This window comes from Cibotium barometz, chromosome 15, assembly GCF_041138505.1.
Source record: "Cibotium barometz isolate CiBa-2024 chromosome 15, ASM4113850v1, whole genome shotgun sequence".
NCBI lineage: Eukaryota > Viridiplantae > Streptophyta > Polypodiopsida > Cyatheales > Cibotiaceae > Cibotium > Cibotium barometz.
The window spans coordinates 44,168,195-44,185,023 of NC_141060.1; the positions used below are offsets into that span (position 1 = coordinate 44,168,195).

At 48.1% G+C, this 16,829-nt stretch overlaps 1 protein-coding gene across 4 annotated transcripts; it reads left to right on the forward strand.

Annotated features, from left to right (window-relative positions):
• Nucleotides 1–6,014: 6,014 nt before the first annotated feature.
• On the forward strand, nucleotides 6,015–15,817 carry LOC147631346 (uncharacterized). 4 transcript variants are annotated; one of them, XM_086809749.1, is made up of 3 exons: nucleotides 6,023–7,989; nucleotides 8,021–8,313; nucleotides 12,575–15,817. In XM_086809749.1, the coding sequence occupies exon 3, from the start codon at nucleotides 13,787–13,789 to the stop codon at nucleotides 14,288–14,290; it is 504 nt and encodes a 167-aa protein (XP_086665875.1). In that variant the 5' UTR covers nucleotides 6,023–7,989; nucleotides 8,021–8,313; nucleotides 12,575–13,786; the 3' UTR covers nucleotides 14,291–15,817. The 4 variants fall into 4 exon arrangements, with proteins under 4 accessions (XP_086665876.1, XP_086665877.1, XP_086665875.1 ...); XM_086809750.1 differs by having other exon boundaries at nucleotides 6,015–8,313; XM_086809751.1 differs by having other exon boundaries at nucleotides 6,018–8,313.
• Nucleotides 15,818–16,829: the final 1,012 nt, after the last annotated feature.

The following is a 16,829-nucleotide window of genomic DNA, read 5'->3' on the forward strand; positions in this document are numbered from 1 at the left end:
GTGTGTAAGTGGGTGTGTAAGTGGTGTGACTAGTTTTATGTTGCATGAACTTCCGGCTAGGGGGCCTGGGAACTCTTTTCCCTGGTACCTGGGACAAAACCTAACCAAATTCTAAATCGGATCCTATCACTACAGTGGTTGGGCGGTTGGCTAACCCATGGGACTGGATGGGGTTATGCTGGACTGATGGATCTGTAAATTGAGACTCAATTTCTATTATAGTACGCTAGATGAAGTAAATCTCGGATAGTAATTGTTCTATGGAAAAAGGAATCAACGGCTGTGCCTCTCGATGGGGAAAAAAGCGTTGATCTCTATGATCCAAGTGCAAGTTTCTTCCTTGATCTGACCAAGTGACTTTAGGTTCGGTTGGATCAGTTGGGTTAGTAATGACCCTGACTACGTTAGAGTAAAATTTTATCCTGGAGGAATCGCTTGTGCTTTCCGGGCAAGGGAAGTTTTTCTAAGTTCGGTTTTGGAAGAATCGAGGATTTAGTCACCTGTCCAGAAATCTGTAGGCAAGGCCCCGAGTGTAGGACCCTGCCCCGCGCAAGATGTGCTACTTCCACTGCTAGCACCCAGAATCTATTGCGCGGTGGGGACGGGGATCTTATAGGATTACTAGAGACTGGCATAGTTATAGCGCCAACTCATTTAGTTGGATTCACATTATGGACTGACCCTTGTATGTTGTACTAGTTGAGTACTAACCCATATAGTGTGTACTCTTATCTTTATGTTATGTTGGTTGAGTAGAGAAGAAGAAGATAGAAGAAAATTCAGCTATCCATCTCTCTCTTATGTCTTACTCTCTCTTGTGTGTGTGTGTTTTCTTGCTAGGGTTTGAAGCTCTCTCTCTCCCCCACATTCTCTTTAAACGTTGGCCATACCATCATCAAAAACATGTTGTAAGCATCCAAATGAGCACGCAATCAAAAATCCTCTCACTACCCATCTCTTAAAACAAAAATGTGTTCGTAAAAAATCTTACTTCCTACAAAAAGTTCTTGTAACTAGCCTCTAGGACCAATGATGTACCACCCAAGCTAGGAATTCACCCCTCTTGTCTCTACAAAAAGTGTGATGTAATCAGCCTCTGAGACCATATGATGTACTCAAGCTGAAATTCATAGCCAAAGTAGCTATAATGTCAAAGTAGCATAAAGGCCAAAGTAGCCTAGCACAAGGGGGGAGAGAGAGGAAGAGTGAAAGCCTAAAAATTGTACCCAATCTACCATTAAGGGGGGGAAGTGCCAAAGTAGTACATAGGGGAAGTGCCAAAGTAGTACATAGGCCAAAGTTGCTCATAGCACATAGGGGAATGTAGAAAATAAAGTCAAACAAGACTTTGTAACTGACATCCAAACACCTTGAGTAGCCCAAAGATTTGGCACCAAGGGGGGGTGTTGAGAAATGTGGTGCCAAAGAGCATAAGGAAAATATGGAGTGAGTATGAGATCCCACATCACCAAGTGAGAATTATTCCACATGCAAGAGAAAGGCCATGTTGTACTCTCCTCATATAAAAGGAGGACATTTCAAACAATGGAATACAAGCACAACATCTCAAGTCTTTTTATGAGTATAAGTTTCCATCTTGTAACCTAACTGAACTTGAGTCTAAACTTAATTAACACACACTCATCACAATGAGTCTCTTTCATTTTTATCCACCTTAGATTAGCAACGTCATTAGAGTAGATTAGTATTGTGGTTAGTGTAGGATTAGTTTATGAGATTAGGTAAATGTCTTGTTATTAGGAAGTTGTTTAGGAGAGCTCGATCCATGATTCTCAACAAAAGTATCTTACAATGAGCTTGCAATGCAGATAATGGAGTAGAAGGATGCATGTGCATATCTCTTGTCGTGTACACATGTTGTACCTTTGCCTTCTACCCATCTTTTGCTATCTTGAATTCTAAGATACGTCCCTTCCAATAGTATTGTACTAATCCTCTTCTTTGCCTTTTTATCCTATGAGCACCTTTTCATGATGGTTACAGTCACCCAATCGTTTAATTTGAAGTTTATACCTTTCCACACATCCTGATCATCTTTAACATTATGAAGGATGCATGATGATATGGCATTAGGAGTGTGCCTTGGGTTAGACTGTTGTTTGGACATTTGTTAGATGATGAGTAGAGGAGAGGATGATGCAAAAAGACGACTAGAAAGAGGTGCAATCACGGTAGATTCGAGGGAATTAGGGAACCTAAATTTTAAAATTTTATTTTTTAAAGTACTAACATTCGGGCACGGGGGGGCAAGCCCTTGAAGTTAAAACCCACTAAAGTGACGTTGAAGAAATAGCCACACCGTATCACATTAAAGTGGTGATAACCCACTAAAATAGCTAAAACTAGTGAAGTTAGTAAAAAGTGGATATGATACTTGATGTCATATTTATTGTGGAATGTCGTATTTCTATTGGTCCAAAGCTTAATTAAAATCCGATACAAGTGATTAAAATGCGGTCCTTTTTTTAATGTTTTTGGCCCTAATGTTTCCTCTAGCCACCCATTGGGAACTCATTGAGGCTATTGGAAGCATTGCTTATGTCATAATGCTTGCATAGGCTTTCATTTTGGACATTTGGCCAAGATTGGGCTTATTGTGGCATCATTGGATGGAATTTCAGGCTTATGGAATACATGCTATGGATGCACCATTGATGCTTTGGATTGCATATTGAATCCATTTACATGTTTATGGAAACATTCATGACCATCCATGTGCCATTGTGGTTTCATTGAGTTGAGAGGGCATTCATCAAAGTTTCTATACTCATTGGATGCCTTGAAATACTATATGCATAAAGAAATTGAGGGCAATATGCTCATATTTGGCATGAGTTATGGTTGTTGGATGTGGTTTTGATGTTTGGGAGCTATGGACAATGGAAGAAATAATGAGTACATGCTAGGTTGGTTAATGATATGAAATTGTGGCATGAGTTCATGCTAAACTCATCGTAAACATCTCTACTTCTACAATTGATATTCATCACATTGTACTCACACATTACTTTTCCTTGCATACTAGTGATGTGTGAGGGTACATATTGTGGAGAGGCCAAGGGGAGCATGTCTTGAACCGATTGTGCCATGAGTGCCTTGGTAAAGCGATAGGGGAGGAGATTAGGTACATCGACGTGAAGACTTGGCCCCAACTCTTACCTTGGATATAAACTTGGTAAGAGGGTGGGAAGTGCTTGGCCGGGAGATCGGCAAGCATCACAACATGCTCCTTTGACATTTGAATACTTCAAAGAACACTTGCATGAGAGCAATGGGGTCTATCTTGTGAACACATTGACACTTGGATTGGTCAAAAGCTACATTAAGTGATGCCAAATGATGTATGCAATGTGGGCAAGTGCAAGTGATTGATTGGATATTGGATTAGTTGCATTAGGAAAATTGAGATTTGGTTCCAAGTGCAAAGGAGACCATGTCAAAATTTTCCCAAGATTCTATGCATATAAGGGATTGAAGGTAAATATGGTTACTTGCATGTTAATCAACATAGTGATTTGTCCCAAATCTCGGCTTATGGTCACTCCATTTCATTAAAAAGATTTATAATTACAAGTGAATATCAAGCACTTGCATTATATTTAGGACTTACTAATGCACAAAGTTTAATATTACAAGAAAAATAACTCAAAAGTCAACCTTGATCACAGCATGTAATAAATAAGTGTTTGTGCCCATCTCCGCCATGTACTAAAAAATCACAATAGTTATTCTAAACAAAGTCTTCAAAGAACACTTGCATGAGGAAAATGGGGCCTATCTTGTGGACATATTGACACTTGGATTGGTCAAGAGTTGCATTAAGCAGCAAGTCATTGATTGGATATTGGATTAGTTGCATTAGGAAAATTGAGATTTGGTTCCAAGTGTAAAGGAGACCATGTCAAAATTTTTCCAAGATTCTATGCACATAAGGGATTGAAGACAAATATGGTTACTTGCATGTTAATCAACATAATGATTTGTCCCAAATCTCGGCTTATGGTCACTCCATTTCACTAAAAAGATTTATAATTACAAGTGGATATCAGGGCAAATTTTAAGGGCGAATTATAGCCCAAAGGTGAATTTAAAGCAATTAAAAAAGTGGGTGGGCTATTTTGTATGTAAAAGAATGTAAAAAATTAGCCCCAAAAACTTACATTTAGTTGAAGACATGGATGTGTTAAATCGCTCTCCCTTTTCTACTTTCTCCCCTTTCACGAAGAAGTTCACCCGACTCTCTCTCCTCGCTTAGATGTACTTGTCATGCATTCGCCTGGGTGGCTTGGCCAATGCACTATTGCCTTGCTTCTTAGGTTCCAAGTAACAGGCTGAATCGACGCTGATGGTATTGAGTCTACATTCTATAAAAACTTTTCATGATTTTTTATATGTGCTGCTTCTGTTGTTGCTGGCCTCGCCTCTCCATTTTTTGGATTTCCATCCAAGTGAAGTATTTTAACAAATGCTATCCCATTGCCTAGATCTATTCCTGTACTAAATTTTGTGAGTAAATTACGTTTTGATGCCTATGAGAGGTAGATGCTATGTTTGCTTATGTCATGGAGCCACTCATAAATGACGTTTGATATCACCTAACATCTAATTGCTCTTGCAGATTTCTACCTTCTACATAAGCTTGAAGACTTGAAAATGTAGAATGAAGACTCGCAATGTCGCAAACGTAAAACGTCACTTTTTTATTGTCCTTCAAAAACTATGGAGACAGCAAAAGCAATCTTGTAAGTTGTAGCATGACTCTACGAGGGAGAAACGAGTTCCACATTTGATAGCTGACACATTCACGTATGCCTTGTGCGATTTCAGATTTAGGTATGCCTTGTGTGATTTCTCTCCCCACGTAATATAAAGCCCTGCTTGTATCACTATATCTTGTCCCATGTGATGAGTAACTTTGTGTGCCTTTCACATTGACATGGGTAGCTTTTTTTTGCTTACATCTAGTTCATCAGTTTGTGAATATTTCATCTCACATAATCTCAAAACTAATTCCTTTGGGTATTTTTGTAATTGGTTGTTCCATGAGTGAGTGCACTACTATCATGTTCTCGATAATTTATAGGAACACTCTATTACATTAACCTCCTCCTTTTCCCTATTTGGAGATGTAATATCAAATCTCAGGTACCTCTACTTTTGTAGACAAGTTAATTTTTGGTGTTTTTGCATTTTTTACATAGGGGTTACTTAGAAAAGCTTAACCACCCTTCAAAAGAGCTGTGGCCACATAGCTCAAAATGGCAACCCTGTATTGGCTCCAAGAGACCTTGCTTCTGGAGGATAGTCACATAGAGGATGTTGCCCTCATGGGCCGCGGCATCTTTTGGCTTTGACTTTCCCACCCGAGAGCCACAAGAGCCTTCCTAGACCGCTCTCCGATTGCCGTGGATGGAAGACTCATCATCAACCTAGTCCCGTGGTACAGGGGCTTCAGTGCAGCTGACTTCAACGAGCGCTTCCTAGACCGCTCTCCAATTGCCGTGGACGGAAGACTCATCATCAACCTAGTCCCGTGGTACAGGGGCTTCAGTGCAGCTGACTTCGACGAGTGCTTCCACATACCTCACCATCCAGTCATGTTATAGTTCCCAAGTCTCACAGCGGAGCTACGCCCTATTGTCAAAGACTTGGGGGCACATTTCGGGTGGGTCATGCAGGATACGTTCGTAGATGCGGTGGCTGCCCTAGGAGTCCCTTGAGTCAGAGTAGCAGTCTGGGACCCGCATCGTATTTCTTTAGAGCTAGAGATCATGACGGATGCAGGCATTGTGACACAAAGTCTTAGAGTCACAGGCCTTCCTAACCAGTGCTTGAGATGTCATGGTTTTGGACACCAAGCACGGTCTTGTCCACGTTTAACTAGATCAGAGCCCTTCACTGCCCCAGCTCAGCCCTGACAGGCAGCACAGGATTCCACCCACCACACGTCTACCCTGCCAGGGGAGGAAGGATGGACAAAGGTGGAAAAGAAAAAGAAAAGACCAAAGAAGAAAAAGGGCAAACCACCTCAGATGGATACCCACCTTGAGAGTGCAGAAGTGGGCCGTAGCAGGCAGCAGCAGTCTGGAAAGGGGAAGGAGAAGGTCAGCCAGATGCCACAGCAGAAAACCCCCCCTCATCATCCTCCTCTCCTTCGCTGCCTCCTCCCTCCCCTCCTCCTATGTCCTCCCCTCCTCCGTCGCCCCCACCGCTCGTCATCTCAAAGGAGGCCGGGGCCCAGGGGATGATACCGGCGTCTCCCACGCTGGCAGCTAGCATCCAGATGGAGAAGGGGAGCTAGGAGCCATCATAGGCAGCCAGCATACCACCTACCCCACAGGTTGCCAGCACCCCTCAGTCAGGATCTTCTTCATCCTTGTCATTGACCCCACCCCCTCAGCGAGCCCCCAGAGCTCTACCTCTGGAGTTCTATCACATAGGACTGTGGGACTACTTGGATGCAGCCGGCGTAGGCTTATTTCGTGCCTGCCTGGACATTAGTATCTTCTTCCTTCGAAAGGGGGTGGAGGGTAAGGTGTCCGCCCTCTCCCCCCATGATGGCCCGAGCTACCCCTTCACTCTCACTAGTGATGGGACAGAGCAGTGGACTGACGATAGTGTATGAAAGACCATCCGTAGACAGTCCCAGGAGTAGGTACAGAGCTGGATCGATAATAGAGCAGGGGATCTACTCCGACAGCAGTGGCAGAAGGGGGATGTCCGCTTGAGGTGGCGTCGTAGTGCTAAGCGGTTCCGTTTGATGGTTATTGTTCGCCCACCGTTGGAGTGGATCTATCCTGCAGAGGTCCGCCCTTGGAGGGCCTCGAGGTAGCGAGCTTCTACAACATTTCATTGGCAGAGGTTTTGAGCTAGCTAGAGAGAGCCTATCATTATGGGACGAAGGGCCTCACTCCACTATTGAAGGTTTTAGGAGATGGGATGGACGATCTAGCCTCCCCCTCTAAACCTTCACAGAAGCGCCTTCGTCTGCATACCGGACATCCACCAACGACTTCGACTGCGACGAGCAGACAGCTGTTCGTGGCCCACCATTCCTTGTCGTGAGTATACGCATCATCTCTTGGAACGTCAACGGGTTCCATTCCTCTGGAACCCGTGGTCCCAAGAAAATGATTTTGAGACGGGAGCTTCAGCCAGCTTTGGTTGGGCAGGTGGATGTGCTCCTGCTATACAGGAACACAAACTTTCAGCCTCACAGACTAGCAGGTGCGGGAAGGTCCTCCTAGGACATTCACACACCTACTGGGAGCCCTCGATTGGTGAGCAGGGGAGGAGCGGAGGTGTTAGTACCTCCATTGGCGCTCCACTCTTGCAGCACGTCTGCGGTCATGGCACTTTAGTTCCAGGTCAAGCTTTATGGGTGGGCTTGGACATTGAGGGTTCCAGGATTGGAATCCTCAATATTTACGCCCCGACTGATGTGAGGAGGAGAGCCACCTTCTGGAGCACTTTGGCAGGATCGGTCCGAGAGATGGACTCATGGATAGTTGGAGGGGACTTCAACAACCTTGAGGCATTAGTAGAGGACCAGCAGGGCCGGGGCCCAGAGTTTGCCGGCATCGCTCATGCGGAGCAGTCGGAGTGGGAGTCCTTTCTTTTCGCGACAGGAGGGAGGGACAGTTGGAGAGAGCCCTCCTTCAGTAGGTGGACAAGGAGCCTGGACTTCTCATGAGGTTACAAGAGGGAGGGTGGTAGACTCTCGGAGCGGTTGGATCGCTTCTATGTCAGTGATTGGGCGATAGGAAGAGGGGGAGCATCAGGGGTGGTACCAGGGACGACACTTTTCGATCATGCCCCTGTCATTTTATCCATAGACACAACTACCCACTCCCTAGCCCCCCGCTCTTGCAGGATCCCAGACTCCATCTATGCTAGGGTGGAGGTTCACAACAGGATAGTGGACCTTTGGGATCGGGAGTGGGACCCCAGGGGGATTTGGCAGCGTAGGTATCGCAGGCTCTGACCGAGTCCAGCGTAGGTATCGCAGGCTCTGACCGAGTCCAGCAGCATCTGTCAGGAGGAGGCGGTTCGGGTCAAGCAGCAGTGGTGGGCGAAGGAGAGGGGCCTCCGGAGAGACTTGGCCTCGATTCAGCGCATGCAACAGTCATCTCCAGGTTCTGAGGAGCTCAGGCTTCAGGAGATTAGGGCACGAGCCATGTTGGAGGAGATCACACAGAGACGATCAGAGTTCTCATTCCACGCCTCCAAGTCCTTCTGGGCTAGGAAAGGTGACCGGATGTGCAGAGAGTTCTTCAGGACTCATGGTCAGAGGTTGTCAGAATATGCAGCGGAAATGATATCCAAACTTGGGTAGACAAGAGCAAGTAGACTGCAGAAAATAATCAGCACAAGAAACACTGAGAGATGTGTGTAAACTCTTCTCTATACACAAGATCCCGAAGAAAACTGAATGAGAAAGTGGAGGAGGATGGGGGGGAATATATACAAGCCCATGAGGGCAGTCGGCCAGCCCTGGAAGAGGCCCACGACTCATGAAATGTCCACGACTGCTGAAAAACAGCAGTCGGCCAGCATCTGGTCCCCACATCTGCTCAGATCAGGTCGGCCAGCACACAGATAGCCCACGACTGCTCCAGATGCAGTCGGCCAGCCTCAGTGTGGTCCTGGCATCACCTGGCAGCCCTCCAGCCACTAGGAAAAAATGGGAAAAATAGGGAAAAAATACGGGGAGTGTGGAAAAATGATATACGGGCGGGCACACCCACAACAGAGGCCCTGGTGTATACAAATAGACAGGAGATGACTTCTAACACCCCCTCTCAGCTCCTGGCTGTGTAACCAACCCCAGGGAGCTGGAGTGCCGCCTGAGCGTAGCCTGAGGTAGAGACTTCGTGAAGAGGTCCGCCGCATTGTCCTCCGTCGAACAATAAAGTAGCAAGATGTCACCAGCCAAGATCTTCTCACGAACAAAGTGATACTGTATCTCTATATGCTTGGTCCGGGCATGGAAAACCGGGTTCCGAGCAATAGCTATACAACTCTGGTTATCACACTGGATGACTGTGGGCTCCCTCTGTGGAAACCCCATCTCGCCTAGCAGCCTCCGCAGCCATACAACCTCACAAGCAGCACCACAAGCAGCTCGATACTCTGCCTCTGTCGAAGAAAGGGCAATAGTCGGCTGCTTCTTGCTGCTCCAAGAAACCGCTCCTGAGCCGAGGGTAAAAGTGTATCCTGAAGTAGATCTCCTCGTGTCTGGATCTCCTCCCCAATCTGAGTCACTCCAACCTTGGAGCTTGACTCCATTCCCTCCTGTGTAAAAGAGTCCCAGATCCTTCGTACTCTGCAGATACCGCAAGATCCGCAATCCTGCGTCCCAATGAGTCTTCAATGGCGTCTGCATAAAAGAGCTCAACAGCCCCACGGAGAAGCTCAAGTCCAATCTGGTGTTCAGCAACCAGATCAATGAACCAACCAGCTTCCGGTACTGCGAGGCATCAACTGGCTCACAAGGATCTGTAACGGTTAACTTTGTGTTCGGGTCCATCGGCGAAGTAATAGGCTTGCAGTTCTCCATCCCAAAGGCCTCAAGCAACTCATGAACATACCGCTGCTGAGAGACGAAAAACCCCCTCTGGGTCTGCCAGATCTCCAATCCCAAGAAGAAGTGGAGTAAGCCTAAGTCGGTCATCTCAAACTCCTTTGACAAGGCAGCCTTCGTCACTCCAATGTGCTCCACATGACCGCCGGTGAGAATGAGATCATCCACATAAAGGATGATGAGTGTGACCAAGCCGCGTTCCCGAAAGAGATACAGGTTTGGATCTGCAACCGATCTCTGGAATCCAGTCCGAATAAAGAAGGAATCAATCTTCTGATTCCAAGCCCGCGGAGCCTGCTTAAGACCATACAAGGCCTTACGTAACCTGTAAACCATCCCTTCCGATCCTGGAACAATGAAGCCTGGAGGCTGCTCAACGTACACCTCCTCCTGCAGGTCACCATTAAGGAACGCCGATTTTACATCCATCTGGTACACGGGCCACCTCTGAGAAGAAGCAAGGGCAAGAACGGTCCGAATCGTGGTCATCCGCGCTGTCGGTGCAAAGGTATCCTCGTAGTCGATGCCTGGCCGCTGAGCATAACCCTTAGCCACGAGCCTGGCTTTGTGTTTGTCCACCGACCCATCAGCCGCGTATTTGGTCTTAAAGACCCATTTGACACCAATGACTGACCGCTTCGACGGCCTCGGTACCAACTCCCAAGTGTTGTTCTTCTCGATGGCGTCAAGTTCCACCTGCATGGCTTCCCTCCAAGTATCCTGTGAAAGGGCTTCCTTTACGGAAGTGGGCTCTTTATCCCGCATGATACGAGACATAAGAGCATAGTTCACCTGAAGAAGCTCCGCCGTGTTGCTTTTATCTCGAACTCGATGTGATCTTCGAGGGCCGTCCTCTGTGGTCCACTCGGAGGGTAGCTCCGTGACACCTGACTCCCGAAGGGTGTCCATCAACCACCTAGGTACTCGAACAGATCGTGGAGCCTCCTGTGGTCGCGGGGGCTCAACTCCAGCTTCGGGCTCAACCTCCTGTGATGACTGAGGTGGATCAACTGGAGTGATAGACTGGGAATCATCATCAGACTCTGGATCTCCAAGAAGTGGCGGCTCCTCGACAGTGGATGCTGGAACATGCTCGTCAAAGACCACATCCCGGCTGACAACAATCTCGTTCCTGTCTGGATCATACAACCTGTATCCCTTGGAAAGAGAGTTATACCCCACAAATACCAGCTTGCGGGACTTGGAGTCAAGCTTCCCCCTCTGCTTCTTCGGAATATGTACATACGCGTCACTCCCAAAGACACGGAAGTGCGAGACATCGGGTTTCCTGCCAAAATATGCCTCAAATGGAGTCATATGGGGTACAGAAGTCGTCGGAGAGCGGTTAATGGTATGGACAGCTGTCGCCACAGCCTCACCCCACAGTGGACGAGGAAGATCTCGATGCTCCAGCATGGTCCTCGCCATCTCCACCACAGTCCTGTTCTTACGTTCAACAACTCCATTCTCCGAAGGCGATCCGGTATTGGCCAATTCCCTCTTGATGCCATGATCTGCACAAAACCGAAAGAATACAGTCGAGGAGAATTCCCCTCCTTTGTCAGCCCTGAGAGTCTTGACCTGAAATCCAGACTCTTTCTCCACCATCACGTGCCAATCCTTGAACCGAGCAAAAGCCTGGTCCTTCTGTGAAAGAAAGTAGACCCACGTGAATCTGGTACAATCATCAACAAGCAGCATGAAGTAGAGAGATCCTCCCAAGGCTTGAAGGACTTCCTGTTGAAGGGCCTGCAGCTTGTTAATCTCTTTCCCAGCTTGAAGGACTTCCTGCTGAAGGGCCTGCAGCTTGTTAATGTGTTCCCGCATCGTCGAAGACTTTGCAGGGTTCATAACCCGCATCTGCACTTCCAAGGATATCCGCTTCATGGGTGATACCCTGTTGTACAAAGAAGCCAAGTGCTCCCATATGCCTCTCGCCAGCGTCATGTGCTTCACATGGTTGATCACCTGTGGTGTGCAATTGAGGAATATAAATGACCGGACCCTGGCGTTGACACGGTCCCACATTTGTGCCTGTGCCTCTCGGTCCTTCCTCGCGGATAAAACCTCCCCTTCCTCAGCTTCCGGCCTTGGCACCCCTTTGATAATAAAATCAGCAAGATCATATGACTCCAGTACTGACTCCATCATGACCTTCCAGATGCCATAATTTGACCCGTCCAACTGCCGATCCACTGGGAACGTGGGAAGAGTCGGAATCTTCACGTGCTTCTCTGCCATCTCGAGTAAATCCGCCATCTCGGAGAGTAACTTGAAAGGGTGGGTGGGTGGGAAAAATCTGAAAATCAGAAAATATGCAAGTGGCTGTCCAGCCCCTCTGCCCGCCTTCCTCTTGCACCTTCACTTCCCGTTCAGCCCAAAACAGTCCACCGATCAGCAACCTGTTGCTCCCCCTCTTGCTCAGAAAAACGCCCAAGATCTGCTAGAGCCTATGGCTCTGATACCATGTCAGAATATGCAGCGGAAATGATATCCAAACTTGGGTAGACAAGAGCAAGTAGACTGCAGAAAATAATCAGCACAAGAAACACTGAGAGATGTGTGTAAACTCTTCTCTATACACAAGATCCCGAAGAAAACTGAATGAGAAAGTGGAGGAGGATGGGGGGGAATATATACAAGCCCATGAGGGCAGTCGGCCAGCCCTGGAAGAGGCCCACGACTCATGAAATGTCCACGACTGCTGAAAAACAGCAGTCGGCCAGCATCTGGTCCCCACATCTGCTCAGATCAGGTCGGCCAGCACACAGATAGCCCACGACTGCTCCAGATGCAGTCGGCCAGCCTCAGTGTGGTCCTGGCATCACCTGGCAGCCCTCCAGCCACTAGGAAAAAATGGGAAAAATAGGGAAAAAATACGGGGAGTGTGGAAAAATGATATATGGGCGGGCACACCCACAACAGAGGCCCTGGTGTATACAAATAGACAGGAGATGACTTCTAACAGAGGTCTGCAGGGGAGCAGATCCGCTCTCTCAAGGCGCAGGATGGCAGCATCAGGACAGGTCCAGAGGAGGTCATGGACATGGCGACAGACTACTACAGGACCTTATTTTAGCAGGTTCCTCCAGACCCTCGAGCGCGCCGATGCAGGGAGGAGGTGTGGAGGCACATGCCGACCCTTGTGCAGCCCAGCATGGGAGAGGCCCTTCTCGCCCCGTTCACAGTCACAGAGATGTAGGAGGCAGTGAGGGACATAGATGGGCAGAAATGCCAGGTGAGGATAGGCTGTCCAGAGCATTCTTCACCTCATTCTGGGAGCAAGTCCACCAGCCCCTCCTCGCAACCTTTCAGTAGATCTTTTCCAGTGGGCAGATGCGAGAGTGCCTCGCGTCAGGACTAATTTGTCTCCTCCCCAAAGGGGGAGACCAACAGTGGCGTCCCATCACCCTCCTCCCCACAACCTACAAAATCCTCGCCGAGATGATCCATCCGCCCCCTCTTACCTGATCTAATTCACGACACACAAACCAGATTTGTCCAGGATCGCAGCATTCTGGACAATATCTTCACGTTCTCAGAGGTGACAGAGTGAGCTCAGCACAATGGGCACAGCACCTAGCCGTACTCCTCCTCGATTTTGAGAAGGATTATGACAGGGTGGATTGGTCATCCCTGGAGGGCACGTTACTTTGGCTAGGCTTCCAAGAGGCATGGATTAGAGGTATTGCAGCCCTCTACAGGTCAGCCTCTAGCCGGGTCATCATCGGAGGCCGGATGGGAGAGAGGTTCACTCTCGAGCGCTCGGTATGACAGGGATGCCCGCTAGCGCCATATCTCTTCCTTTTCTTCGCGGAGGCCATGGCTCACTTCCTCCGAGCCCGCACCACCGGACTCCGAGGAATGCGCCTACCTATCAGGGATGATACAGAGCTCCTAGACTCAGAGTATGCAGATGACACGGCCCTTTATGTTCAGGATGATGTAGTCTTTGGAGAGAGTGAGGCTAGCTCTAGAGGTGTTTTGTCTTGCAGCAGGGGCGAAAATCAACTAGCATAGGTCAGTTGGTTTTCTCACAGATCCTGGAGCCAGCTCATAGTGGGGTATTTTCCTTGGGTTCCGTTGGATCCCTCGAGGTCAGACGACGCACTACCTAGGATTCCAGATAGGGTTGGATACCATGTCGGCACAGCAGTTCCTACTTGTCCTAGCTTCCATTCGATGGAAGCTAGCCTTTTGGAGCACGGCACGACTATCTCTTGCAGGCACGGCCCTCGTGGTCAATCAAGTCCTTCTTGCCACCGCATGGTATGTAGCCTCATGTTGGTGCTTCTCTCGCTCATGTGTAGCACAGTTGAGGCGACTTGTGCGGAACTTTGTTTGGTCCGGCTTAGATGGCTCCAGTGCCACCAGAGCCAAGGTAGCCTGGTAGACAGTTATTCTCCCACAGGCAGAGGGTGGTCTCGGCATCATCGACCCAGAGCTTCAGAGTCAAGCTCTGCTAGGCAAGCTGGTCATCTGTGGACTGACCCCAGGAGGGCAGACATGGAAACTCTTGCTTCAGCAGGGTCTCAGCACCTGCACCCCCCGGAGAGGAGATTGGCAACTCTCTACCAGGTGGATCTTCACAGCAGCCCCATCGACTCAGCCTCGCTCCCCTTTCCTCTGCAGTCTCCTCACAGTCTGGAGGAGGTTGCGGCACAGCCTCTCACAGATACCCCCTAGTTGCCAGGAGGAGATCGACCGACAGCCATTGATCTGGAGTAGCTTGGTGACAGATGGTACAGGACAGCAGCTTGGAGAGTGGTCCCATATCCCATTGGCAAACTGGGCACGTGGACTAGCACACTCGCTCAGGGTTTGGAGGGACATCTTCAGTCAGCTGGACACAACGGAGCTAGCAGCAACAGCAGGTACGACACGGGGGACCCAGGCTCAGAGAGCGGAGATAGATGCCACCATCCCTGCAAGATGGATGATTGCCTCGGTCACCAATCAACATTTTTCGGGCGACAAGAGGTGGTTGGGATAGTTTAATCCAAGAGGCATTCCACTGGTAGTCGCTGGTCAGGCCTCCGACTCTCAATACTTTTCTTCTCAGTCACACAGATGGTAGCCGTCTTCTAAGGGATGGTGCCTTGATTGACCCCCCTTCTCTCCTGGCAGCGCATTCGAGTTGTAGGGCTGCACATGAAAGAATGGCATATAGACCCCCTTGTGGAGTAGGCTCAGGACTGGAGACTTTGGATATGGGAGGGTCGCACCTTGGCAGAGGTGGAGTGGGATCCAGGGGAGTGGCGTTGGTCACCACTCGACTTGTCGGAGAGGTCAGTTCCTTTCTTTTCCTACAGTGCGCGCATTGGCAGGCGTGTACTTGGGGCTCTGCAGCGTCGGCCACCCACCCAAGCACACAGATGGTATGCTCAGGGGGTCTCACAGGTTTTTCTTTGCGCTTTTTGGAAGACCCTTTGGGCTAGCTGGCAGCCAAGGAAGATATCCTACTTCCTCTGGATGGTGGCCCATAAGGGGCTACCGGCTGCCAACAGATGGGACAGGACGAGCAGTGCCAGATAGGTCAGCAAGATGATGAGTCCCTGAAGCACTGCCTTTGGGGTTGTACACACACCCAGGCAGTGTGGAAGGGTGCAATGGGGATCCTAGCGCGGGCTGCACCTGAGCTAGGACCGGATCACCGGGGGGGCCTTCTGTTGGTGCAACACAGAGGTGGGGCATCACCTGGCCTACGAGTCTTCGCCACAGGACCCGGTTTTCCTCATTACCCAGGGTACATGGGCATACATGGAGAGCTTCCCGTGGCAGCTGATAGAGACAGATGCAGGTGCGATGACCTGGCACCCAGTTTGGGAGATCATTGGGAGCATTGTGGGCTGGCACGTTTGGACCTCCCGATGTTCACAGATTCTAGGAGACCAAGCACCATCTGCGACTCAGATCTTTGCTGACACCTGGAGCACGATCATTCACACGCTCAAGGGTCAGTGGGATCGGGCAAGGAAGGAAAGCAGACATCATTTCCTTTGCGAGACGACTGGATCATCAGGAGCTCTTCTTCCAGCACTCTGCTCAGAGTCTTTAGTGTGATATTCGCCCCCGCTGTGGCTGTTTGTCCACACATAGCTGATTACGCCTTGAGAGGCTCGTATATCTGTTTTTGGGTTTCTCTCGGGCTGCATCCATTTTGTGACAGCAGCCCGCCGGCCCTTCTTGTATTCTCGTCTTCAAAGTAATATAGGCAACACTACTTTTTGCCAAAAAAAAAAAACAAGTATGTATATAGTTAGTATCTAATTGTTCTAGCAGTTAGAATAGTGGATCATTAGAACAGTAGATCTCTGGCTAGAATCTGGTCTCTAGTTAGTAGTTAGTGTCTAGGTCTACCACTTAGTATGTAGATCTAGTTAGTAGCATTGTTGTTGTTTCCAGCTAGTAATATCTAGTTACCAATACTAGTAGTATCTAGTGGTAGTAGTAGATAGCAGTATCTAGAAGTACTACTAGTTAGTAGTATCCAATTACTATTGCTAGTACTAACAGTGTCTCATAGTACTAGTATCTAGTAGGACTTGCAACTAATAGTATCTAGCATCTTATTACTAGTGGTTAGTAGTATCTTGTTACAACAGTTGTAGTTATAGTAGAATTAGTAAAGTAGTATTTACTAATAGATACTAGATAGGAGCATCAGTAGTTAGTAGTGTTAGCATTGAGTTACTAACTAATGACTGAAGGAACTATAAACATGGTGGGGATTCAAGGAGGTTGGAATGGTAGAAGCGTATTGACAAGAAGATGGGAAATTGAGTTATCATTCCATGAACAAATTGTTACATATATAGACTTCCAGTCTTGTCCACATGTCAGTCACATGATAATCACATGGGTACACATGGTGTGTCCACATGTCCAGGCATGTCCAGTCCATACAAAGCAACTTGACATCTCATAGGATAAGATGCCTTTCAAAAAGCCAACATCTTCTAGAATTCAGGAGAATCTCTCCCTAGTCACACACACCTCTAGCATATGAACAATACAAAGGATAATGCTTGCTCCAACATACCCCCCCTCAAGCGTTATCCTAGTTCATGCTCCAAGATAAATCTAGGCTTATGGTTTCTCATGCCTTTCCACTTAGGTCAAGGATAAATCCATGGCTCTAGTTTCACAGGATGTCATGACTGGTTCAGTCCTTGGGGTATTAATAGGTGTTAGTAACTACTAATGACTACTAATGTTCCAACTA